Source organism: Eutrigla gurnardus (assembly GCF_963514095.1).
Source record: "Eutrigla gurnardus genome assembly, chromosome: 20".
In the NCBI taxonomy this organism is placed as follows: Eukaryota; Metazoa; Chordata; class Actinopteri; order Perciformes; family Triglidae; genus Eutrigla; species Eutrigla gurnardus.
The window spans coordinates 4,144,514-4,169,961 of record NC_139931.1 but is presented as its reverse complement, the minus strand read 5'-3'; the positions used below and the strand labels follow the sequence as shown (position 1 = coordinate 4,169,961).

General features: G+C 45.3%; 1 protein-coding gene across 2 annotated transcripts in view; it reads right to left on the bottom strand.

The window, feature by feature from the left end:
- Nucleotides 1–25,448, bottom strand: part of srcin1a (SRC kinase signaling inhibitor 1a) — an 85,431-nt gene that overhangs the window by 5,282 nt on the left and 54,701 nt on the right. Inside the window, exons 4-20 of one of the 2 annotated variants that reach the window (XM_084036313.1) lie at nucleotides 24,936–24,962; nucleotides 17,797–17,992; nucleotides 16,339–16,634; nucleotides 13,892–14,709; nucleotides 13,640–13,741; nucleotides 13,233–13,360; nucleotides 11,784–11,804; nucleotides 10,934–11,094; nucleotides 9,262–9,437; nucleotides 8,275–8,405; nucleotides 7,860–8,007; nucleotides 6,705–7,011; nucleotides 6,324–6,585; nucleotides 5,806–5,945; nucleotides 5,441–5,593; nucleotides 3,144–3,998; nucleotides 1,406–1,543 (exon numbers count right to left, since the gene is read on the bottom strand). In XM_084036313.1, coding sequence (XP_083892439.1) covers nucleotides 1,406–1,543; nucleotides 3,144–3,998; nucleotides 5,441–5,593; nucleotides 5,806–5,945; nucleotides 6,324–6,585; nucleotides 6,705–7,011; nucleotides 7,860–8,007; nucleotides 8,275–8,405; nucleotides 9,262–9,437; nucleotides 10,934–11,094; nucleotides 11,784–11,804; nucleotides 13,233–13,360; nucleotides 13,640–13,741; nucleotides 13,892–14,709; nucleotides 16,339–16,634; nucleotides 17,797–17,992; nucleotides 24,936–24,962 — 4,059 coding nt within the window. The remainder of the gene's footprint in view (nucleotides 1–1,405; nucleotides 1,544–3,143; nucleotides 3,999–5,440; nucleotides 5,594–5,805; nucleotides 5,946–6,323; nucleotides 6,586–6,704; nucleotides 7,012–7,859; nucleotides 8,008–8,274; nucleotides 8,406–9,261; nucleotides 9,438–10,933; nucleotides 11,095–11,783; nucleotides 11,805–13,232; nucleotides 13,361–13,639; nucleotides 13,742–13,891; nucleotides 14,710–16,338; nucleotides 16,635–17,796; nucleotides 17,993–24,935; nucleotides 24,963–25,448) is intronic. The other variant, XM_084036314.1, reaches the window with a different exon arrangement.

The window sequence follows — 25,448 nt, the reverse complement described above, 5'->3', positions numbered from 1 at the left end:
GAATAATCAGTGATTGCCAGTGACTCAAGAGGCGATTATTACGTGGCACTGCAGAGATTCCTTCCAATCTCCTCTCAGTCTGAAGCGACCAAAGCTTCACTGCGTCGCCATCGCTCCAATCTCCCTCCGCTGCCTAACGCTTTCATTTCTCTGCAATCTGCAGCACTGAATTCGTGTCTGAATGCTCTGCAAATTCGGTGGGGTATGAAGGTTTAGGTCCACTCCACTGCTCCTGTTATTTTTCAAATTACATTGACATTCAGCCCCCCCCCCTCCTGTGCACAGGTTTGAGGCAAAAAAAAAGCCTCTCTTGGCTATACTGGACTGACATGCTTCAACGGTTCAATTCCCTCGCCTCCGGAGGCCATCAAGCATCCTTATGTCCAGCCCTTTACCTTATTTTATAGCCCGGAGATGCAGGCAAATTAAAACATTATAGAAAGAGGCTTCAGCAGGGATTCTGCACGTTTTCTGGACTTAAACTTCATTTTACTTTTAACTGCCTGTTATATGTAAATGTATAAGACTTTACAACTATACATTTTTGTAGCACTAGTTTAGATAATTGAAGCACTTATCCTCCAGAAAGACTCTTTGGTCGATTTCTACAAAATCATGATAATGATACTCAACGCCGCATCATCGAAGGATTTCAATCATCAGCTAAACTGGCTTTAAAATCGATTTATCAAATCACGTTGTAGTTAATAATCACGTCATCACTTCCTCATTTCAACCTATTAGACATTTGTGTGAAATTGTCAACATTTTGAATTATTATTGACTAAAACATGTTTTATGAGGTAAGAGTGACCTTTGACCTGGACCAGATTGACATAACGCCTTCATATATGGCATATATTTATTTCTAATCTTAAATATTCCACATTGAGTGAAACAAAGCTGAGGAGTGGAGCGTGGTGGAGGTGCAGCAGGACTGAGGGGTAAAGAGAGGACGGGGTGGAGGTGCAGCATGAGGGTAAAGGTCAACTCATGCCTGATCTGGTGTGTAAAACACAGCGGGGGCCGTTCAGGAGACTTTATAACAAAACACAATGTTTCTGTGTCACCAAGGTCATCAAGTGTGCCATTAAACCTCTCTCCCATCTTTTTCTTGATTTATAGCAGACACAGATCATTGCCTCGCTTTGCCCCAGTTTTAGAAAACGCAATGTATTTTTTTTAATATAACATCATCTTCACTATGTATTATTTTTACACCCCTCTTCGGTGCAAGCCTTGTTTTTTTTTATTTATTTCTGAAGAATGGTTATGGCCTTGGCTGCCAAAAAAAAGGCAACGAATACAGAGAGTGTCTGTAAAACAGCATATATATTCAGTCTGCTGACGCGCTGCCAGATCAGGCGTGCGTTGGCCTCGACAGAGCTTAATCTAAATATAATACCTGGTGCTGGCCCTGGTTCTTCAGGAAGTCCTCTCGCCTGCCACCTTTAGTCTTGTCTGTGCTGTTCTGCTGCAGGTGCTTCAGTTTGGAGGCAGCCGAGGAGTGGAGGGCCTTGGCAACATTTGAACTATTCCCTCCCTGTGAAAAGGAGAGGAGAGACGTGTGAATCAGACCTTGCATTCACAGTACATTCTCATACATTTCTCCTCTTCGGTTTACGCATCACACACACATCAGACGCTCCGTTCAGCTTATGATTCCAGCAGGCAAGTCTGTGTCACAGAGACCAATGAGGGTTTTTTTTTTTAAAGATCAGAGCGTGTAGCTGATACAACTGAACAAGCCACTTCTCAGAGATTCACCATCCATCAGTATAAGATGACAAAGAGGAGAAGATAGAAAAGGGAAAAACGCAGCATCAAAACTGACGTTGCGTAGCCTCGGCTCACAGCAGCATCCACGAGACAGTGTGTTTAATGATCTTTCCTGCTGAGTTACTCTCTAATACGCACAAAAACAAATACACAGTCAGTCAAATTTCCTTCCCACTGGGACTCTTCTGCACACGACATTAGCTGGAAAAATAAAACGAATAAAAGATTAACTTTAGGAGCGTACGACAGCTATCTGTCTCTGCTCCGGTAATTAAAGGCAAAGAAACCTCCGACACTATTCTTCTCTAGATGCTGCATGAAATATACAGCGTGTTTAATACATTATTTAATGTGCTAAGCAAAAACGTAACGCTAATGGGCCTTGAGAGGAGATGCTAACGTTGGACAAGAGCAGGAAGAAGGTTCACGTTGAGATGTTGAAGTTGAGAAGTGACGAAATAATGCGCGGAGACGCTGTAATCCTCAGCCATGCCTACGGGAACGCTCCCTGGCTGCACATCAGAGGGATGAAACTCACCATGACAATGCGACTGTCAATTATTGAAGCCCGGCCCTGAGTGGGCGGCTACATCAGGAGCAACGGGGAATACTACGCTCGCTGTCAGGACACCTGCCACGCGGACGCAACACGTCTTTTGGTTATCACTAATCTTTCCTTGTTACAGTCGAGTGGAGGTGAGTTGAAAGACGGCTACGAGTTTGAGACGTGGTCATTAGATGTGGAGATAGATTTCTGTCTTCACGCGGGATCCGGAGGAGTAAGATTGATAATGATGCTCACATTTTTTATCCACCATTCATCATATTTTTATTCTATTTCTCTGTTCTGGAAACACAAGGAACTTCTGATCTGAGCAATGATAATGTGACACAATATAGAAAATCAGCAGATGTTCTTCGACACATCAATATATAGTTAATAACTATTTATGAGGTAAAGACAGTTGATAGATGAGAAGACAGAGCTGACAAGTAAAGTGTAGGAATTTTAAGATGCTTATTATCTATGCGTTTATTTTTATTTGGCATAATAAAAAGGTGAAATCTGCTGGATTGTTTACAGACAGAAACATGCCAGGACGGATCGATAAAGAAACAATTACCAACTCAGCAGGAAAGCAGCTCCAGCACTAATCACAGAGCAGACAAGTAAGAGAGGAGTTCTGTTGTCTGTCCCTTATTACATACATTTAATTTTGAATGCAATTAGATGGTGATTAAGTCGGGGGGGAGGAGGGGGGGCAGACATCAGAAGATTGAAAGTGAAGATCCCACAGTCACCCAGAGTGAAGCAGTGAAGAAAGAAAACAGAGCATGCTGCTTCAGAGCAGGAAGCAATGAACCTGGATGGATGCTGGGCTGAAAGAGGACGGCTTGGGAGGGACCGGGGGCTTCCCGGTCTCCCAGGGCGGACAGCCCGTCATCTGTGCCGGAGTCCTGCTGGTCTCTGCAGCCGGTTGGCCGCCGATCTCTATCAAGGTGTTCTCTAGCTCACGAATCGTCTCCTCCAAGCTGTCCAGCCTCCTGAAGGTGCTGCATCGGATGTCTTCTCTCGTCCTCTGGATCTGGTTGGACGGACTTCCACCGGAGCGAGGAGACCCGCTGGAGTTAGGAGCGATGTTTATCGATTCCTGCTGTACCCCAGGAATCGTAATGTCAGTGTTGTGCTGGAGAGTCAGCACTCTCTCCCCCGTCTCTATCCCTCTCGTCAGAGCCTCCAACAGAGAGCTCTGCTGGCCCGAGTGGAGGGAGGATTTTATTCTGGGTTTGGGCGCCGGCTTGGACGACTCGAAAAGGGAATGCAGCAGCCTGTAGGCTTCCCGGACGGTTTTCTCCTCTCTGAGGAGCACAAGGAGAGGCCGCCTTCTCAGCGGGACCTCAGGGACTTCATCAGCGCGTGGTGAAATAATCAGAGTGTGCAGAGCATCTCCCAGAGTCCTGCTGAGCTCCCGGACCTCAACAGGAGACACCACCCTCACCTCCAGCTCCGTCACCAGCAGGGCAACTTCCTGTTTAAACTCCACCTCCTCCTTGAAGCGACAGCTTCCAAAGGAATCCCTCTCTGCGGAACATTTAGTCTGGTAAACGGTGTTATGACCAGTCCAGTCTGGAGCTGGACTCCCATACGAGTCTCTGACGGGATCTTCTGAAGCCGGCAAACACTCTGTCAACACGATGTGAGGGACGGGAAGCCTTCCCTAAGAGTGAGGAAAGCACTGGAGGTTTACATTAAACACTTCCTCTAAGCAGCAGTATGAGTGAGTAAACATGTGAGGGCTCTGGATGTGTTCACTTAGAAGGACTCTGACGTGTTGATTGGTGCAAAAGTATAAAGACATAACTTAAAATAATGAAATTAACTGTACAAAGGAACTCAATGTGTCTCAGTTTGTGTCTCAGCAATTATTTCCAGCAAAAAAAAAAGATGATTTATGACTTTCCCGTCGACAAAATAAGCAACTAGCTGATAAAAGTTGAGCACCTCGCACACTTAAGAGTCTAATAATTTCCCAGTTGTTATGAAAGATCGAATCAGAGTGAATATTCATCAGGTGGTGAGCAACTCTCAAATCAGTGCTCATGCTGCTCCTTGCCTGCTGGATGCGTAAAGTAAGCAACTATCTGCTCATTTTACAAGCCGGCGATGCGCTGATGTGTGTATGTCAGCAGGTTTGAATGTGTTGCCGTCCCCGAACGGCCCAAAAACGTTTGATTAATGCAACTTTCACTTCAAGTTGTGCGTGGAAAAAAAAAAAAAAAAATGATTACACTATCAAATAATTAGATCCGGTGGTGGTTGGTTTGTTCAGTTATTCAGTCTCCACACCAGTTTAAGACACATAATGCAATTTCACTACAAAAATGTGATTACCGAGAGGCTTGTGTGGGAATAAGAGTCTGCTTTGGTGTTTTCTGCATGTCTTTGGTTGGGATTCCTTAAACACGGCATGAGGACACATTAAGAGTGTCGGGAGAGGATGTGGCTAGAGGCAGTAGTGGTTTCTATGTTTGTGGAGGGCAGAGGAGGAGAAAGAGGGCAGCAACCCACGGCACTCAGGGTCAACCAGCGTGTTACCTCAGTGCTCGGGGCCGCTGGGTGCAGCAGGTCCATCCTGCAGGGGGATACACTATTCCTGCTGTGGTGGTTAACAGGCAGGGGAAGGGGAAAAGAGAGCCTGAGTGGGGCTCTCTCAAACAGCTGGGGAGGGAAAAGGGAGGTGCACAAGCGTTCATAAAAAAACAAACAAACAGAAAACCACTGAATAAACATCTGATTTTGTTGACTTTGTACTCCATCAAATTCCAGGCAGGCCATCTCAAACCCAGTCCAAGCAGCTATCAGGGTCCATCTGTCAGTCCGTGATCTGTGAGCCCTGGGTGATGATGTGTGTGACTGAGCAGTATGTGATCTCTGGGCTCTCCCAGTGCCAGGGGCAGGCGAGACATATGGCACCTGCTGCTTGAACATGTGGTAAACGATGGCGAGCGCGCCTGCTCCGCCAGTACGTGTGCGCGTGCAAAAAATCCAGCAGCAGATTGAGGACGTAACATAAATAATAAAAAAGTGCAGTTTTCCGAGCCGTTGAACAACGGCCTACTGAGGATATCAACATAATATGCAACCTACGATGTAGTTTACCTCCAACTCGGCAGCGGTTCTCTCCTCCTCTCCCTCCTCCTTGTCTCCGGAGGCCAGTGTGGGGGGTGTAGACGCAGGACGGGGGTTTTCAGAGACGGTCCTCCTCAGTTTTACATGCGGCTTCTGGGCTTCAGTCTCATCAGATTCAGACTTCTGCAAGCACAAATAGAAAAAGAAGCTTTTAGCATATCTGAAGCCGGTGTCACAAGCTTGCAGCTTCAACGTTTTACACACAGAGTTTTGATCCCTAATCCCTTCATATTTACATCCGAGGAAATCCTTGTGGATTTGACAATTCATTGTTTGAAATGCACACTCCTTATGTCATGTGATGCACAAACAAAAGTGAATTTTCTCTCCTTTACCTTTATACTTTTTCCAGGAATGAGGGGCTCTCCGCTGCGGCTGGTTATGCCTGGAGAGGACGGGAAGCTGCGTCGAGGTGGCGGAGGAGGAGGAGACTTGGAGGGTTTCTCTGTGCGATATCGTGGTACTAATAGCTCATCTGGAAAAGAAAATCATTCAAATTCAGGCATCTTGATAAAAGGAGTCATGTATTTTAGAAACAAGTGTCTAATTTGTAGAGATTATAATATGTAAAGTGTGTAAAACCAGCTGTAATCAATGCTGAATGATCTGTCCAGTGACCTATTGAACTCAAAATTCACACTGTATCTCAGGTTTGAAGTATTTGAGGGAAATCTGAGTAAATCTGATGACCTGTAGGGCTTGTAAAAATATTGAAATTTTAATTGGATTAATTTGAACAAGAAAGATCATAATCCTGTTCTTACAGGGCTACAGGCTAGCTCTTGAAAAAGAAAGTTTTAAGAGGCACGGGTTTTGCTTGATGCAGACTGAAGAGCTGAGCCCTCCATCTCACCAGAGCCACGCCGGGATCCCCCCTCCTTCCCAGAGAGCTTGTGCTGGGGCTTGCTGACACGGTGCTCCGAGCTTCCCAGCCCACCCTGGGGGATCTGGGCGGATGGTGTGTTGGAGGAGGGCTTGATCTGCTTGGCAGCAAAGTCCAGGTCCGGGATAGCTTTCATCAACTCGGCCTGAGTCTCCTCCAGCAACCGGTTGATGTCCTGGGCGCTGTACTGGGTCAGACTGGCCCGCTTCTCCTCCCAGTCCCGCTCTGCTGCCTGTGGAAGTGGCAGAGACCGACGTTGAACCAAAGCAGTGCTGCTGGAACGATGTTGTGTGGAATACAGACTGAAGTGAGCAGAACCAGAGAAGAAAAAACAGCAGAAATCATTCCTACCAGTCGGACCTCCACGGATAAAGCTTTGTCAGCTAAAGCACGGCGTTCCAGCTCCTCCAAGGCTTTACCCTTGTGGGGAACGGGAGGATGATTGTCCTTGAGGGCACCGGACAGGTTCCCGTGGCCGCGGCTGAGGCTGGAGTGGGGGCTCCAGTTGGAAAGGCTGTTGCATCCCCCGAGGTCGTTGATGGTGAGTTGCGGGCTGGTGGAGACGTCAAAGTCCGAATACTTTCTCAAGTCCTCGTTGTGCTTGGATGAAGGACTAGAGAAGTCCTCCTGCTTCTTCCACACGCCCTCATTCGCTTGTCTGGTGAAGACACGGAAGATGAACTCATTAATCATCTCAAACTGAAACTTGAATAATCCATGACTTGTGAAAACAACTTTTTATTTCTTTAAAGCTCAAAACACTGTGAAGGTTGGACACCTCCACCAATTCTCTCTCTTTTACCCACAAAGAAAAAGAGAAATAATTTGATAAGCTCCCTTGATCAGTGAGGTTAATTAAACCAGAATACAGGGTGCTTTTTGGACACACGGCTGATTGTGAGATAGATGAAAGAATGCTGAAGGGCACATTTTAAAAGTCCCAGTCCACGCTCAGCACACAATTAAAGAAGTATTTATTCATTTGGCTGAAAGGAGCCTTCATTAGGGTTGTTACCGATAAAGCCAAGCGGTCACTTTAACAAGAGTTGCATAAATTCACCCTTCAGGACACATTTACTTCTACATACATTATGACTGTAAAATCAATTCTCGGATCTCTGCCAGAGTTTTCCCTTCAAAACACATTTTAAACGCCGTAAATCTCTGATCTGATTCAACAATAATATCTGTCTGTCCACCGCATTTTATAAAAAAACCCCACAATGTTCAGCTGACACACAAACAAAGGGGTGAAAACACAATTTGGCAGCCTTCCTCGAATTGATCACAAATGTTTTCACGTCAGCTTATGCTGGACATATTTCATTGTAAGTGTCACTATGTGAGGATGAATTACACAGAAGCATTTACATCTGTATTCATACGGCTTTTTAAACGAAGTCAATACAGGGACAGTTTAGAAGGACTGTATTTAGATCCTGCTTCTTTCATTCCGCCTTAGGAAGCAGAAATGTACTGTTGCTGTCCGTCGGGGCGGGTTCATACTTGCGCATGGTGGCGAGGGTGTCAGTTATGGTCTTGCAGCGTTTTAACAGGGCATCGAGCCTGTGTGGCTCTTCCTTCAGGAATTTCACGGCCTCCACCTCCACCCTGAGCACCACCCGCATCTTACTCTGCAGGCCAGGGAACTGATCTGTATGGAGAAACACGAGAAGAGACCACATTTCCCCCCCAAACGAGTTTCACTTGTCAAAAAGGTGTCGAAAGCCCGGTTGTGGTCATCAAACAAATGTTTCAGCTCCTGCAGATGGTCAGGGAGTTCATTAAGACAACGAGCAATTTGACTGATTAAATGTTTGACGGGGCAGCTGAGGGTGACTCAAAGATAATCATCGCCCTGGTGGGTAATTAGTGCATTATAAACCGCCTGTGTGTTCTGCTTCGTGCCAGCATGACTCACTTTTCAGTTCCGTGAGCGTTTCTCCCAGTTTCCTCAGAAGAGTGGCCTTCTCCTCCAGCTCCTGCACCGTCACCAGCTTGTGGTTGACAGACGACTCCTTCTGGATCTCCTCCACTGACTTCTCCAGGTCACTGAGATGGAACAGACAGAAGGCTCAACACCAGGGATTCCTCCACTACACTTACATCCCACTGCATATTTCTCTCAAAATGACACAGATTTGAGTTTCAGCAAAACTTCGGCCAGAAGACCGTCCCTCAATCAGCTGGCAGAGAGCAACAGTTCTGGACAGATGAACTGGAGGAGTGAGGACGGGCTCTCAAAAGTTTTAAAAAAGAGAATCTGTACAAATTAGTGAGTTTGTTCAGCTCTAATAGTGAGTGTGTGTCTGGTATGCTTAGCCTTAAGTCATATAAATCTGCCTTAATTTATGTAATGAATGAAAACTCCATGTATAATTAACCAAAATAAATTGGCCATTAGCCCGGCTGAATAAGAGACATTGATTAGCAGAGATCATGTAACGGTTCAACCAATTAGTCTGCAATCAAAACGCCTCTCGGAGTGAGATTCAGGAAACCTTTTGCCGCTCACGGAAAGATCCGGGACTTATTACCAGCAGAACATTTCCACATATGAGACAGAAGCAAGTTATCTGGTTATTAAATCTCAAGGTAGCTCTCTGCTCCCGTTTTTCAGTCTCTTCAATTAGTTGCTGGACCGTCTCATACCTCAGATCTTAATAAGCATCTTGCTCTACGCCGGGCTTAATTACAGTTACAATTTCATCCCATCACGGCGTCACCCTGTGAGTCATCTCATTATAAAACCGATATGAACTTTGTCACGGTCGAAGCAATTACTAAATATGCGATAGGTCTCATCTTAAACGAGGTAACTGTCAACTTATACGTTTCTTTTGATCACTAATGTTTCGGAGGATTCACTCAAAAAGACATTATCCCTGAATACTGAGTCTTCACTGACTGGAGCTGCTGGATGATAAGTTCCTCCTCGTTGAGGTACTTGAGTCTCTCCTCCTCCACAAGGAGGCGCTGTCTCTGCAGAGGATCCTCCTGCTTCCTCAGGGCATCGGCCACGCGCACATTCAGCTCCGCTTCTGTCCGCTTCAGCAGAGTTCGCACTGAATCCTGGTTCTCCATCTACGCACACACACACACACACACACACATTCAAACACAACAGTACAGATACTATTGCTCTTAATTCAGCATCGCTAGCCTGTTGAGAATACTTGTTGAAGTTGTGAAATCTGCCATCTCAGTCCGTCTATCTCGTCCATCTAGTTCCATTATATTGGAGAGACACCTCTGTGGCCGATACCTCCAAAGCCTCACAGCAACACAATCTAGATTGATTAATAGCCCTTCATGGAGGAGGATTTTTGTGGTGCACTGTCCCTTTAAAAGCAGCGAGTAGTTCCCTCTGTGTTGTGTGTGTGTTTACCAGCGTGTGCATATAATAACCCAGGAAGCCCGGCTGCCCTGAGGAGAACGAAGGCTGTCCATGACAGAAGCACTGAGCGTGAACTTGGCTCCCTCTCAGCGTTATGAACGGAGCATTCTACAGGAATACTGCGTGTAATACAACTCCCCGAGATGAAAACACCTGGTAAGCAAGAAAAATGAATAATTGATCGGCCTTATGTTCCAGGAAGTGAAACAACAGAACAATATCATTAACGTTTTAAAAATTCCCCCAGTATTCCCCAGCATACTACCAATACTGATGCTGCAGATGCATCATCCCAAACACAGGGAATATGATAACAAAAAAATGATATATACATGCAGATTTTTGCTTTTATCCTGCAGCACTGGGCTCCCTCTCTCCCAGTTGCCTGTCTCTCCTGCATAATTCATGAGAGGCATGTAAAATTTAAGCCCCTGGCCATCACTACGGGCAACTATACAGGTCTAGAGGTCACACTTGGGCACACATGCAGGTACTCAGCAAAACTGCCCCGTGTGGGAACAGCACAGTTGTCTCACTGCTTAGCCCGTTCAAGAAGCCCTTGTGACGGCTGTCAGGGAACAAATAAAAGCACAGTATGCCCATCATCTGTCACTCCCAGGCCTTTTTTCTCTTTTCCCCTGCAAGAGACTTGAAACCTCTCAACTGCCACCGAAAGCATTTATCTCATCATCTCTCCCTGCAGTAACCATGGCGTCAGAGATAAATGGAATAAATGAGGAGCGAATCTCCACATTTCCATTAACATTGTGGCATTTCATCTGGTTGTGGATCCATTTTGTGTATCTGTAGAAGCTCATTCCACTTCATTATTAATTCTCAAAGGGTACAATGCCCTCGATGTGTCATGCGGTGCAGCTAGGTGAGCCTGCACGTTGTCAGTTACTGCAGGTATATAGCATTGAAGTGAAGATCAAATAAACATCAAAAGCCAGTGATCGTGCACGCAGCACACGTGTGTGTTGAAAACGATATAGCATACATTCAGCATGATGAAATTCTCTGAGCAACAATACCAGACCACATGTAGAGTGCATAATGTTGCAGGTTAACAGTGAAGAAGGCTTGATACCACCATAATGTATTTTTAAAATAGTCATTTGAGAGAACGGGCTCTTTAAGAAACATTTAAATAATAAAAAAAAAGAAATCTTGATGCATATACCTGCATTTTGCGTAGCTGGCTGAGCTGTTTGCGCAGGTCGGTGGCGTTTTGCTGCAGGCCGTGCAGGTGGAGCTGCATCTGCAGGCGGCCGGCGCTGTTCAACGGGGTTGTGTTAGAGGGTGGCGGCGGCATCAGAGCCAGAGGTGCCGACGGTGTATGGGCTGCCAATCAAAGAGCAGGACATAGGGGTCACCAGGAGGTCGTTGGGAAACAAATTGACTTGTTTGCTGTGCTCCTGTGAGATTTTGAGTCAGACAGCTTGACGTACACTACAAATAGTTATACACACATACGGGCCCAAAGAAATGTACATATATAGAAAATCTGGGCACACACTGGAGCAAATACAGTGTGTGAATGCAAAAAAGGTCCATATTCACAAAACCCTAGTAGCCCACTGGGAGAAACGTGAGCTCATGCTATTAGTAACCAATATAGAAGTGCAATTAGTCTGCTCAGTAGTGACACACAGGGGGATAACCATGCTCTTATCTTCACACAGGGCTTTGTGAGTATGGCCATTGACTCCCCAGTTATTTTCACACACATATATGCCTCCTGAACACACACACACACACTCACACACACACACACACACTCTCATACACATCTAAAAAGGAGAGCCGAGTCTGTGACGAAACAACTGAAAAAAAAAACCTTCTGAATTTCCCAAAGGAAGAACTAAGCAGGAATTCAAAAAAGTAAAGACAGAGACAGGACGAAGGAGGGAGGAGGGGAGGGCAGCAGCAGCTACCCAGCAGCACCACACACCCATACAGAGAGCCCAGAGCCATGAGACATGTCTGATAGCAGAAATAAAAAGGGTGATAGAGTAGGAGATGGCAACTACCTTTCTGCTTCAGCCGTCCAGCTGGAATACAGAGAGAGTGAGGAAGTTACCGAGAAATTAATGAGAGAGGGTGGTCAGGGAGGCAAAGAGGGAGAGGAGAGTCTTCATATTTACAGAATGATGATCCTTTTATTGACTACACCGGATAAAATTACTTGCTAAGTGTTCTGGCGGTGCATCAAATTGTGTGGCAGCTTCAAAGGGAGACCGCTTCCTTAAAACGGCCCTTTAAATGTCTGTCCACAGAAAAGCTTTGTTTGTGCCAAAAAACGGTGCTGCATGGCAGAGAAACGATGAGGGGAATAAAAGAAAAGCAGGGAGTGTTGTTGAGTTCATGAATGCGTCACTATGTATTATTATATATGTATTCCAAAAATCCTATGCTGAAAAATATTTGGTTTTTGAATAATAGTCTGAGAAACATTCAATATCTATGCACCAATACAGAGATAGTGAAAGCAAATGCTTCAAAGCTGTCTCTTATTACCTCACCACGAGGGTTATGTTGACAGTCTGAGGTATGTTTGTTTGTTTAACACCTTTCAGCAGCGTCAAGCTGTTAGAAAGTGTATATTTTCATTTTCTAAGAGCTTCACCAGCATTTCCACGGCTGCTTCCTGCATTTGTGCTTAGTCTGAAATGTCTTTCCCAAACATTGGATTGTTCCTTTACAGTCTTTAACAATTCTATGAAATGCAGCGTTTCTTTTATTTTTGCAGCGTTTTTCCAAACGGTGAATGATTCATTTGGATGGAAACTCTTCAACGTCGTCCACGCAGGAAGACAAAGTGACAAAGTGAAAGAGAGAAAAAACAGAAGGAGTGATGGATGAGGTAGAAATCCTGTTGAATTCACACCTAAGCGGTTAGAGTTTGTCAAAACAAACTGGCGGCTTTGCTTGTTTAGTTCGGTTCGTTGAGCAGATGTGAAGGTGTGTGTGTGTTTATCAAACTGGTGCTGTACACAGCGGCACTGAGGCCGGATGAAAAGGAGGCTCTCTTTCTGCTGTTTCTTTGTGCTCTGAAAGCAAACGGACCAACCACAGAAAGACTGTATTCGTGTGATTTGAGCATCATTTCAAAAAGTCAAGATTTCCCCATGTGGGTCACGATGACTCAGGATGACCAATCAACGAGTTACCTGTCAGTCTGTATATAATATTTTTTCCCTCTCCTAGTTTGGACCAAATAAATTGAACTACGAGATAATAACCAGCAGCACAACTGAACAAAGCAGGTGATGAAGACGGCAGCTTCCATGTGGCCCGTTGTGAGAGAACTCTATAAATCTTTACATTCGTCGTAAAACAGGAGGTCACGCCGCTCGTTTGTGTGCACGATCCCCTTTAAATCGCAGTGCGTCATTATAAAAATAAAACCCAGAACATAACAGTCGAGCTCAGCAGTGGGTGTTAGTAACACGAAGTCGCAACTACGCTGCTGTACTCACTTCCAGTGGCGGAGCCGTCGCTGTTGGTTTCGGTCTTCTCGCTGGAAGAGAAAGGTAATGGCCGTGAGAACTCCGTCCCTTGGTCCGGAGGGCAGCCCGCCATCATGCAGAGACGCAGCAGGCCGCATCTGAGGATCAACGGCCACAGGGCAAGGCAATTACAGTGCTAACGCTAACAGCACCTTCCTGAGCCCCTATTGTGTTCATGATAACAACAGTGTGAACTCTAAATCTCCTGAAAAACTTACACCTCTCTATGTATCAATGCAATAGCACCGTGGCCTGGACTTGTGCTGCACTCACTCAAAGTAATGGCGGTGATAACGGCCTGCTGTCGATAATGCTGCCTATGTGTCTGATTCTGAGGACATTCAGGGTGTTAATGGGTAAAGAATGGAGAGTCTTACGTGCTGTCGCTGTCCGGTGCTCTGGTCAGCACACTCTGGACCAGGCCAGTGAGGCTGGCTATCTGCTTCTCCATCGCCTCCATACGCTCCAGACGTTGATCCCTGCAAAAGTAAAAGCCACAGATCTATCACCAAACACTACACAAACACACAAAGGCAGAGGTAGATGAATACAATACATCTTTAAAGGTACATCTTTAATATCTGCTCGTCATCAAGTAAGTAAAATCAAATTTTAAGGAAAAAACTGACCTGCTGATGTCAGCGTCCGGTCCAGATAGCAAAGAACCAAATCCGGGCGTGGCTCTGCCGCCCTCCCCAGGCCCGGCTGTCAGACACAGAGGCTCTGAACCGGAGCTGGGCCTGGACTTCGGGCTCTCCACGAACACGGAGGAGGAGGCCGAGTCCTTGCGGAAGGTCTGCCTGACAGGCGAGGCCCTGCTGGGCGAGCTGGAATATGAGTCCCTGTCCCTCAGTTGCATGTCGGGGATTTTCTGCGGGGACGAGGGCGGCATGCGAAAACCCATGCCCAGTGTGGCTGAGGAGTACGTGTCAGAGTAGAGGGAACCTCCAGGCTTGTAGAGAGAGTCCTCCAGGTCCCCTTGAAGAGCAGCGGCGGAGTAGGTGCTGAGGGAGCGGACGGAGCCGCGGCGGTACAGGCCACTGGTAACGGGGAAGCTGAAGGGGTCTCCGATGGCGGCTAACGACTGGGTGGAGGCGATGCTGAGGCGGCCCTCGTGCATCAGGCTGTAGGGATCCGCGTACAGCCCCTCGTTCTTCATCAGAGCCATATTCTTTGCAGAAACCTCTTCATCCGGCTTGACGTCGCGGCGCTCCAGGATGGCGCTGGGCGAGGGAGACAGGCCCGCGTTGGCAGCGTGGACGGCCGAGGGATGGTGGGGATGTCGCGGCTGTTCGTGCTGGGAGCCGGTGAAGGACGGGGGACGGCCGCCGCTGTAGGAGAGGCGTGTGCGGGATGGAGAGCCAGAGGACGCCGAGGCCGTAGAAGAGGGGAGCGTGTTGAGGCGGCGAGTCGGGGAGGAGTCGCGGGAGGAGTACACCATGTCCCTCTGGAATTGAAGAAGAAGAGTGTTACCATGGAGACACACAGATGAGAGTCAGTTTGACATGAAGACGACACTAAACAGCTGTTACACTCGCATGCCAGGAGAAGATGAGGAATTCCTCAAAAGATCAATGTTCACGACCTATTTTATACCTAGAGCTGGGCGATCCATTGATTTTATCAATTAATTTAAATCTGTGGTTACGGACGAGGCTTAAAAATGAAAATCAATTTTCACTTCAACTTGGGGAACTTCAAAACCGCTTCCCGAGGTGCAAAAAAATCAGTGCTTCATTTCCGTCCTCTCTACAAGTTATTGGCTATTTATTACGTTACTGCAAGCAGGTATTGACTCCGATCCAATCAAATGCAATGCATTTATCCTACTAAGTTGAGTGGTGACAGGATGCAAGAGACAAAGCGATTCATTCACACTGAACAACAACTCAACGCTGTTTACTTAGCTATTATTTTCCTCTACCTGCTTTCCTCTTGACGTCCTTAAACAAGCCCCGCTGCTTTGTTTCGAACCACCTCTGTTCCCTTCCTGTTGTGTTTTTCCTCATTTTTGCAGCTTAAGAAAGCCAAACAACTCTTGTTTTCCCTTGTCATATAACTTCTTTTGTTGCTCAACTCGTCCCTGTTTCACTCCTTTTCACTCGCAGCCCAACCAACCTTGTCAAGAGTCGCAATGTAAGACACAGAAAACGCCGGAGCGTGATGAAGGAGTTTGTGCTGCTGAGCCGTTATGCCCAAGGATACATTCATATACATACTGTATGTTTACGAAGCTACATGAGGTGGTCTAGTTTGCACAAACTGTATGGACGCATCCTAATGGACATGGTCTACAAGACAGCCACAGACACAACATGGACATTAGCAAATGAATGGAAAGCTGCAGAGAAAGCAGAGATATTCTGTGGATCTCACACTTACCGTGAAGGTTAACTCATGTTGTGGGTGTATTAGAATATAGATGTGCTTCTGCACTTTATGGGAGATGGTCAGCGGTCTCTTTTTCACACAAACAAGCATATAAGCATGCACAAACCCTTAAAAATGTGCTGCACACACACACACACACACACACACACACACACAATGTACACAAGCATAATAGTTGTTCAATACCCGTTTGCATGGTTAATAGCTGTTGTATTCTCAGCATTGTGTGAATAATGCAGATGGTGAACACGGTTTTGTATAAAATCATTTAAAAAAAAAGGTCTCCCTCAGGCTTCCTTGATCTTCACTGAAGCAGAAATAGCGGTGGATGTTAAAATATGCTCATTTCACACAGGAACATTGTTCTCCGGTGTCTGCACAGCAACAGATGGCCTACTTCAAGATAAGAAATACATTTCCAGGAGGAATACCTGTTAAATTTCCTAGCCCACATACACACAACAGCCTGTCAAAGTTACCATTGGAATATAACATACGCTATTACCTTGACATAGAAGCACGTTGCTGCTCTTTAAGCAAAAGGTACGTCGTTATAGTGGTTCTCACTGAAAGGGCAGCTGTCAAACAGCAGACTAGCAGGGCATCACACTGCATTCTTGTCTCTAAAATAACCCAGTTAGTCCCGCTTCACGTGCACACTCCCCCCCAGCTCCCTCCTCCTCACCCTCAGGTCTCCGTTAGCCAGGTGTGCAGCCGCCGGGTAGGAAGCGTAGATGGGCTCTTTGCGGTAGATCTTGATGATGCTGCGGTCCTGGATGTCCCGGACATCCTCCAGCTCGTAGAAGACGTTGCGCGCCTCGTCCTTGATCAAGATGGCCGTGTTGGGCGACTTCAGCATACCGGCCGTCAACTTCTGAGGGAACATGTGCACGATGAGAGCGTGCAGCGTGTCCAGGCTGCTCAGCTCGTGGGTGATGTGAACCCGACGCGTCTCATCTCCGTACTGCAGGAACAGGACGCCTGAAAGAGAGCGTAGATTTGAGTCAGGAAAAAAAATTAAATAACAAGCAAAGCAATTCTTTCAGATGTTGTACCGTTTTTTTTTTTTTTTTTTTGCCATTTTGAAAGATGTAGTGGTTTCAATTTTGATGAAAGATCCGGAGAACGATTTTCATCATCAGATATCAGCATGAATGATCGCTGACAGAGAATCACCCGTTCTGTCTTTCTGAATGTGAGAGTTTGGTACCGATGTGACAACTCACAGCTAAGGTGCAAAGATGCATGTTTATGGCAATTTCAACTAAAACTCCTGAATGCAATAATGGATATTAATTTACCTCAAAACAGGCCAACTTCATGAAAAACTTTGTCAGATTGATTTTATAGATTCAAAATGAGTCTGATGCCTGACTAACCTGCATATTCATCTTCATACACCCGAGTGACAAACAAAAACAACAAACAAAGCAAAGAAAGACCAGAGATTAAAATTCAAGCAAAAGAAGTCAAATATTGCAGATGATTTGGGGAGAGAAGAAGACAAAGTGGTTAGTAGAGAGACATGGAGAGGAGGGATCTACTTCTGTCTGAACTCATAGGCTTCATCAGTCACTGCCACTTCAGTTTTACAGCCACTCTTTCTTCTTATTTTTTTTTTATCTCACTGTCCCTGACGTAACACCACTCTTACACTCACACTAATCCGCTCTGCACTCCCAAGGCACTTTTGTAGTAAACCTGCACGAAAACATATCCTCAGTCCTGCAGGATTAACACAGGTGTGCAGATTTATCATCAAATTAATAATTACATGGTAAATAAAATAAACTATACACACATTCGGTGTGATTATATTTGGAATACATTGTGTCTACACTGTATAAAAGTTCAACAGGTCAAGAAAGTTGTTTAAGGAATCACTACTCTCCAGTTCTCTGTAGCAGATTAAAATGAGGTGAGAAAATAAGCTTTCTTCCATTCAAAGTGGTGCACATGTCCAGCTTCACAAGGTAAACACACACACACACACACACACACACACACACACACACACACACACACACACACACACACACACACACACACACACACACACACACACACACACACACAAACACACAGCTGCAAATCTGCCTGGAGTCCAACCAGCGTGTTGCAACAGAGCCTGGCAGATCTTAACCTGGAGATCGTAGCTTATTCTGGCTGGCGGAGCGGGACAGCGGCAGGCTCTGGCGGAACCGGTTCATCCGGTTGAACCCAATGGGGATGTCCGCTTCTGACATGGTCTCCAGGGATTCAGCCGAGGCGAAGGAGAGCTTGGCGGCCTGTTCGGCAAGCCCAGACTGGGTAGACTGGGAATGCCGTGGACTGCGGCTCTGCAGCGGGGAGAAGACACAAAATCATTGAGTGAGAGGTGAAATGCAGGCAGGGAGAATGGATCGGACGGGGCGGATGGAGTAAGACCAACAGGAAGAGAGCACACAATGAGACACCAAACAATCAACCACATAACAAGATTAACGGGACCTTGACGAGGAATTAGCTAGCAGCCATTCACTGAGAATTACCAGCGTCACAGTATCTCACATCAGTTGAATACTGCAGAACAGAACAATATAATTGTTCTCAAATGGCACAGCACACCAGGGCATCAGCCTTCGTGATTCACCTACCGGATGGTGATGGTGGGTGAGGAAACTCAGCATTAGTTATGTCACGTTTTGCTCGTCTTTGCACACCTCCCGCTCGCCCGCATCCCAAACTCTTGTCCCTGTGCCGCCAGGAACTTTAAATGAACGCTCGTGGGATGGGAGGAGACGCTCAGGCAAATCCCGGGCTGTCACTGTCGGTTTATCCTGCTGGCCTACGCCCAGGCGTCTCTCACTGAAAGACTGTTAGTGCAGCTGGGGCTGAGCCCACTGAACTGGCTCCCTGATCCCCCACCGCCGTAGCGTCTCCTCCAGCCCAGAGGCTTCTGTAATGAGCTCCCAGAATGCTGTCTGCTGGTTGTTTGGATCGTACAGGCAGATACATCCTTAGCCACAGTACAGTAGCTGTGCTGGTCTCCTCCTCCTTGCACCACGAACAACAGTTTTCTAGCCTTTCTGAGGATTCCCTTCTCTCCCTTCGTCAAACGACACACAACACATGTATTTATGATTTTCTTAATTGGGTAGTAAGACAGGAAGCCACACTGCACACTAAACTACAGATTATATCCATATACATCTTTTTCCATTGATTAATCCATAAAAATAATTTTGTAGGCATCTTCAAATTAATTTTTTTGACCTATAGTGCAAAACACAAAAGTTATTCAGTTTAGAATAAATCAGATTAAATTGTCATGCTGGATAAATTATTTAGAATTATTAGATGGATTGCTAGGAAATTTTGACATTCCTGGTTGAATTTGCAAAACAACATTGAATTATGTTAAGTGCTAATTACATGTGTTGGCATGCTAATTGGCTAAAGTAAGATGACGAAGATGGTAAACAACACCTGCTTAAGTTTAGCATGTCGTCACTGTGAGCATGTTAGCATGCTGCCGTTAGCATTTAGCTCAGAGCATCACTGTGTCTAAGCAGAGCCTCACAGAGCAACGAGCAGGGCGTTGGTCTCCAAGTCTAGCCGCTTGATAAATCATCAACAATTATTCATGCAACTAATTCATCAGTGAGTTAAGTGATCTAACTTCAAATCAATTGATGGACTAATTTCTGCCTTCCGTCCAATAATCCAAACTAAATGAGCCACGGCGACATGTAACCGCTTCCGTCACTGGTAATTTGCTCTTTAAATTAACTGCTACGCTATCACACGTGGGTTTACGAGGCAAGTTACAAATCCCCCATCACGACTGAGAAGTGGAAGAATCCCTTTCAGAACGTGCGCTCCCTCCTGCCGCTATCATACATAATTCACTCTCACACGCACACATTCGCATGATAGCGGTGTCCAGTGATAGTGGTGGCAGGCGGTGTCTGAGCATGCAGAGGGACGGTGATGCTGACAGATAACCCCCTCTGTGTTTTCTAATAGGCTCATTTATCTAAACTGTGGCCACACTGAACAACAACAGTCAACAGCAGCAGCAGAGGAGCAGCACATACTGCAGTGTGTCATATTCTGGCCAGCTACAGTGGGATGTGAATGATTCAGGCGACACAGGTTAGGGCTCGCATTTTATCTTGTCTTATTTTGAATTAATTCGATTCTTGTTGCGTTTACACTACAAGCAACAGAGCAATAGGTCATTTTCAGTGGGAGCTGGTGTTAAAAAAGCTTCAAACTTGTCGCTGTGAGATGCTATAAATCTATTTTTTTCCCTATATCTAATTGTAATTTTCACACTTTTGTGACAGAATTAAACACATAACGCGCGTCGTGATAATTGTGGCAGAACAAGGCCACATCTGCCAAGCAAACCGACTACTCAAGGGAGCTTAACATTATCATCTCGTCCTCTAACTCAATATTCAAATCCAGCACTCAATTATTCCTGTAAAAACGAAAACATTTTTTTTTTCAAGATAGGGAAAAAGAGGCAGTTAACTCAACAAATTACTTATCCAACTTGGAAGTGGATCTGTAGTGGAAACAGCAGCCCGAGCCAAACGCCATTACTCAGGAGAAGTAATACCCAGAGATATATTTGGTGAAAGATGAGAAGACCATCATGTCTTAAACATGTCAATGAAAGGAGATTTCATCTGAGACTATCTGCTCTTTTTTTTTAATCCCCCCCTGCAAGTGCGATTCAAATATCTTCTACGAGTGAATGCAAGAATTTTAAAACAAGGCTAAATAACCTAGTTGGAGCTTTCCAAGAAAACGAAAAGGGAATTGAGAAGACGGTGCTGCAAGACTGAACTCGTGTCCCACAATGTTTAAAGACTAAATATTTTAGAAACAATTGTGAACTAGCTAAAGCAGGCCTGCGTGAATGTGAATGATTAATGTTCTACTACAAACGTGCTGCTGAAGGCGATAATGAGACCTGTATGTAAGAATGTGTGTAATCGTCCTGCAGCTGTCGTTAGATACACTCTTTGTCAGCTCGCCTTCCTTCAACAAGCTACAAAACATTCGCTTCCATATTGGTGGTTTGTGTGTTATGAAAACTGGAAATATCTCTCTGCAGTCATTTTGCATTATACATATCATATGCAAACACACCATCTGGCCATGCATCTGGTCCAACAGACATGCCAGTGTTACACATGATGAGTCTGAGGGAAACTGGTTCTACCTGCTTCTTTCTCCCCCCCCCCCACCTCAACATTTTCTGTCAGAGGTATCTTTTTTTTCAACAGCACTCAATTACTGTCTAGAACTCTGCACTGTTATAAGAGAGCGGTGGAGGAGAGGAGCAAGAAGGGAACAGGATGATAACAGACCTTGGCCTCCAAACAGCACTCAACTCAACCTCCCACCATCTTACTTGTTCCGCATTCACACGCACACACTCCATTTTCTTTTTCTTGAAAAACACATGTACTCAAGTAGAGGTGCAGACACTTGTTTTCAAAAAGACTGGGAAAAATAAAAGTACTGATTCAACTTCTTTACTCAAGTAAAAGTGAAAAAGTACAGGCCATTTCTACTTGGTTGTATGTTTTTGCAAGGCTTACTTGTGTCGTATTGATAATTTAAAGAAAATAATCGATAATTCCCCTCAAATGCATGAAATCTAAAGAAAATGTGAGGAGTAGAAAGTACAGATTGCGTTAAAAGTAAAAGTAAAATGTCAGAAAAATAAATACTCAAGTAAAGTACAGATACCTGAAAGTCCTCCTCAAGTATTAGTACTTTGTTACTTCCCACCTCTGCCAACAGGTGAGTCTGTATCTGCAGAGACCCTTCCCTCAGGACTCGACAGTAAGTGTTGCCAGGTTGCCATTGGCAACCAATTCTTTCCTTTTCAGCACGTAAAAAATAAACAGGGAGAGCAAACAGCAAAACGTGTGTCTTCAGCAGCATGCAAGACGGGACCCAGCTGTCTGAGAGATGATGGACCAGCTGATGTCGGTGTCACTTGAGGGACCCACGATCCAAGACTTCAACGCTGATGATGACAACCAGCACAAAAGGTCCAGAAAAACAGGCTTTTAAAGGATGATGAACAAGCGATCGGCTGGATTCATTTCAAAATAGAAAAAAACAGAATTTTGTTTTGTCACTCTAATAAAGCCTTTTATTCTCAATGTCAAATTATTTTAATATTTATTATTATTTCACTATATGAACTGCATCATATCTTAATTACTCAAATTATAAGGTGACCATATTTTCAAAAACCTGATGTCAGGCGAACACTTTTAAAAGGGGGGGGGGCAGCTTTGAATGTGGTGTTTACCGACCGCAACTGACAAATCCCACTCATTCTGCCTTTGAGGCAAATTTAAGCTCTGAGATTTCAGCACGTCATGTGACCTTCTTGAGGAGCAAATATAGATAAATCCCACTGCTGTAAAAGTACACTAGCGAGCCTTTAAAACTGTCCAGGCTGTGGTTTGGAGTCCTGGAGTCCAGAGGTAAGCTGGACACATAATTGATGCTGCCGGGTTCTTCTGATCTTTTCTATGAATGTAGTAATTTCCATGGCATTCTGGCAGACATCAACCAGAAATGTCAGAGACAGACTAGATGCATGTGAAATGACAATGAGGTGTTCGGCTCCTGGGTTTCACACCAGAGACAGGTGTTAAGTGCTTTATCACAGTATTCACACCCTCTCGTGTTATTTTTTCCCTCCAGCTTTATGTTCTGTTTCTCCTTCTAATGACACCTTTCCTTCTTCCTCCTCCTCAAGAGCTTGTGTCTGTCTGTCTTCCTCGTCTCCCTTTTTATCTCGCCACTCAACCCGTCCACTCCTCGCCGCTGATTCTTGCCGAGCTGCTTTTGCATCAACAGCTCGGCCTCCACCTCTGTCTCTGGTGGCACAGCTGCATCCAGGTTTCCATGATTGTGCTACCGCCGTGTGCATTTTCTCCCCCTAACTACCACCCGACTCTTTTTCCCCTCACACAAAAGAAGTCCGCGGCTCTCACTTTTAGAAGAATGGAAGGAGAAAACAGCCCCCTAAAATCGATTCATCTCTCGCATCCACTTGCTCTTCCTCCGCTATCATTATTTCTCTCCATCTTTTCCAACTCTCAGGCCAATCTTCCGCCTGCACCCACAATCCCCAACCCCCCCCCCAACCCCCTTAGAGTCTTGTCTCTTTGTAATACCTGGAGTCATCAATATACGGAACAAATTGCTTTGCCAAATTGCTGTGACTTGTGTGTCGATGTTAATAATTTTGTGCAGAAGAAAAGAGAGCAGAATGGCGTTCTCCACCAGAGGGGAGATAGCAGCCGAGATTGGAGGAAATTATTCTCTTTTTTTCCTGATAGAAAATAAAGAAGTCATGGCGGTTGGACAATTTCTTTTTAGAAGTTAAACTGCGCTAGTGTACTGATATTTAACTGTGCTTTATTCCAGTGCAATAGAGTTTAAATGTTTGTATTTAATACAATACTATCTTATAAAATCCTGCAGGTAAAAAAGAAAAATAAGAGTGGTGCGAGGCTGATAGTAGTCTGTGTTTATTTTCAGGCTGGCAGGTGAATCCAGGGGGCGAGTCACGCTCAGATTAGAGCTGGGGGGATGAGGGAGTAGGACGGGGGCTTTCAGAAGCTTTACTGCAGAATGGAGCGGATGAGGTGTCAACATAAAAGGTGGCGACAACAGCTTTGTGTTGAAAGCAAATAGCTTTAGATCTGTTACCACTTGGACCAATTTGGTCATTTCATTCTACAGTTTATTACCGCTGCAGCACCTTGAGGAGCCAATAAATACAGTCTAACTCTCACTGTTCGGTGATTAAACTACCTCATTTCATGCACTTTCTGGCTGCTACAAAGCAACATCGTGTCGCTGGCGGAACGGCAACTTGTTCTTGCAAAGAGAAGAGACATGCACATTTTAGAGCAACCAAGTTTGGTAACAATTAATCGCTTCAGTCAGTTTTCCTGTTTTCTGCTTTCATGTGTTCTTAATAGTTGTAAACTTTGAAAACAAGATATCTCTAAGAAGTTATGATCGGCATTTCTTCACCGTGTTTTGACATTTTATGGACAAAACAAATGGAATATGTTAATTTTTGTTAATTAAAATTGTTAGGTGCAGCTCTATTTTTAAGCTCAGCGTTTTAATCTTTTGAGTATTAGAAGAGACATGTTTTCTTTTTCAGATCTGATTATTTACTTTTCAGCAATGATCAGATTTTGTTTGTTTGATGTTTGAGCTTCACTTTTTATAACTCACATACCCACCTGGCTTTGCAAACCTCCCTGAGAGTGTTTTATAACTGATTTATGTTATAGACTGGGCTCTGAATTCTATTACATTTTCGCTCTTGTTTGAGGTTTAAGTACTTGTGGGAGTGAGGGGTAAATTGCTTAGCCTTCCCCATGGGTCAGGGCATACGGCTATTGATATTCAGTGACATTTCCAACCTGTCCAAATGATATTGTAAGCAGGGATTGAGGGAAGACGACACAGCAGATAAGCCCTGGGCCTCGCTCTCTTTCTCTCTCTCTCACACACACACACACACACCAATATGTTCTTTCATTTGCTCTGTTTAGATAGCCCACTTTCCTGTTAGCCTTTTTGCAGTGGGTTGCCACAACAAAAGGGGAAACCCATTAAAACACACGCCAGCTAATAAATCGGCTCAGCTCTTTTCAAGGCATGTGGATGCTGGCCTTGCAGCCTGGATTTCCTCTCTGCAACCTGTGGATAACATACACCCTGCAGCCCCTCCATGACTCAGGCCTCTGCGCTAATGTCTTTGTATTATTTCAGTAATGCCTCGGCGGCACGTCTGAAATGTCTTCTTAATGTCTCAGTCAGTCTGAGTAATACTTCAGCAAGGTCACATGGCTGCCAGCCATTAATGCCGGCTTCCTGAGGTATCATAAATCCCGGGAGAATCGTCTTCTGCAGATTAAATGGAGCTGGAGAAGTTTAAGCTGTCGCCACCCCTGACACCTCTGCTACCGCAAACCCTTCACACGCGCACACGCACACACACACACACACGCACACACACACACACACACACACACACACACACACACACACACACAGCCCAAAGAACCGAATTATGCCAAGTGAGCTGGGTGTTGAAGCAGAGAGCCAAGGAGATGGGCTGATGATGCCCGAGGAGTCTGACGTAATCACACACTCACACACACACACACACACACGAAATGGACAGGACAATGACAAGCGCACAGGAACACTTAGACACGCAGCACTGACCTTAAAGCTCCAGTAGTTGGGCTGTTGCTGTGGATTCATGAAGGACAAAACAGGGAAAGGAGGGAGACAGAAAGAGAAAAGTTAGGTCATAATGGTTGATAAAGAAATAAAACGTAATGGTGCATCGAACAAGCTGGACCGGAGAGGAAATGAGTTGGACTGCAGGTGAATGCATCTGCCCCCTAAAAAGCATAATCGGTTGCGATATCCTGAGTTATAGTCTTGTAATGAGCTCCTTTTCTGACAGGCGATCTATGAAACTCATTAAAATCGTTGAGAGCATCACCTAATCTGAACCACAGTCTTTAGGTACGATTGCTAATATGCAGGGGGTGGTGGTTGTGTTTTGCATCGGGTTACAGCGCACCTGAAACAAGATTGCCCGGTGGGCTGTAACCGGTGAAGGGGGAGGGAAATGAAAAGAGTGAAATTGAATCAAACAGCAGCCCACTCTGTTGTTCCGATATTGGCCTCTCTCCCAGACTTCTCTAGGCTCCGTCTCCCTCTCGGTCC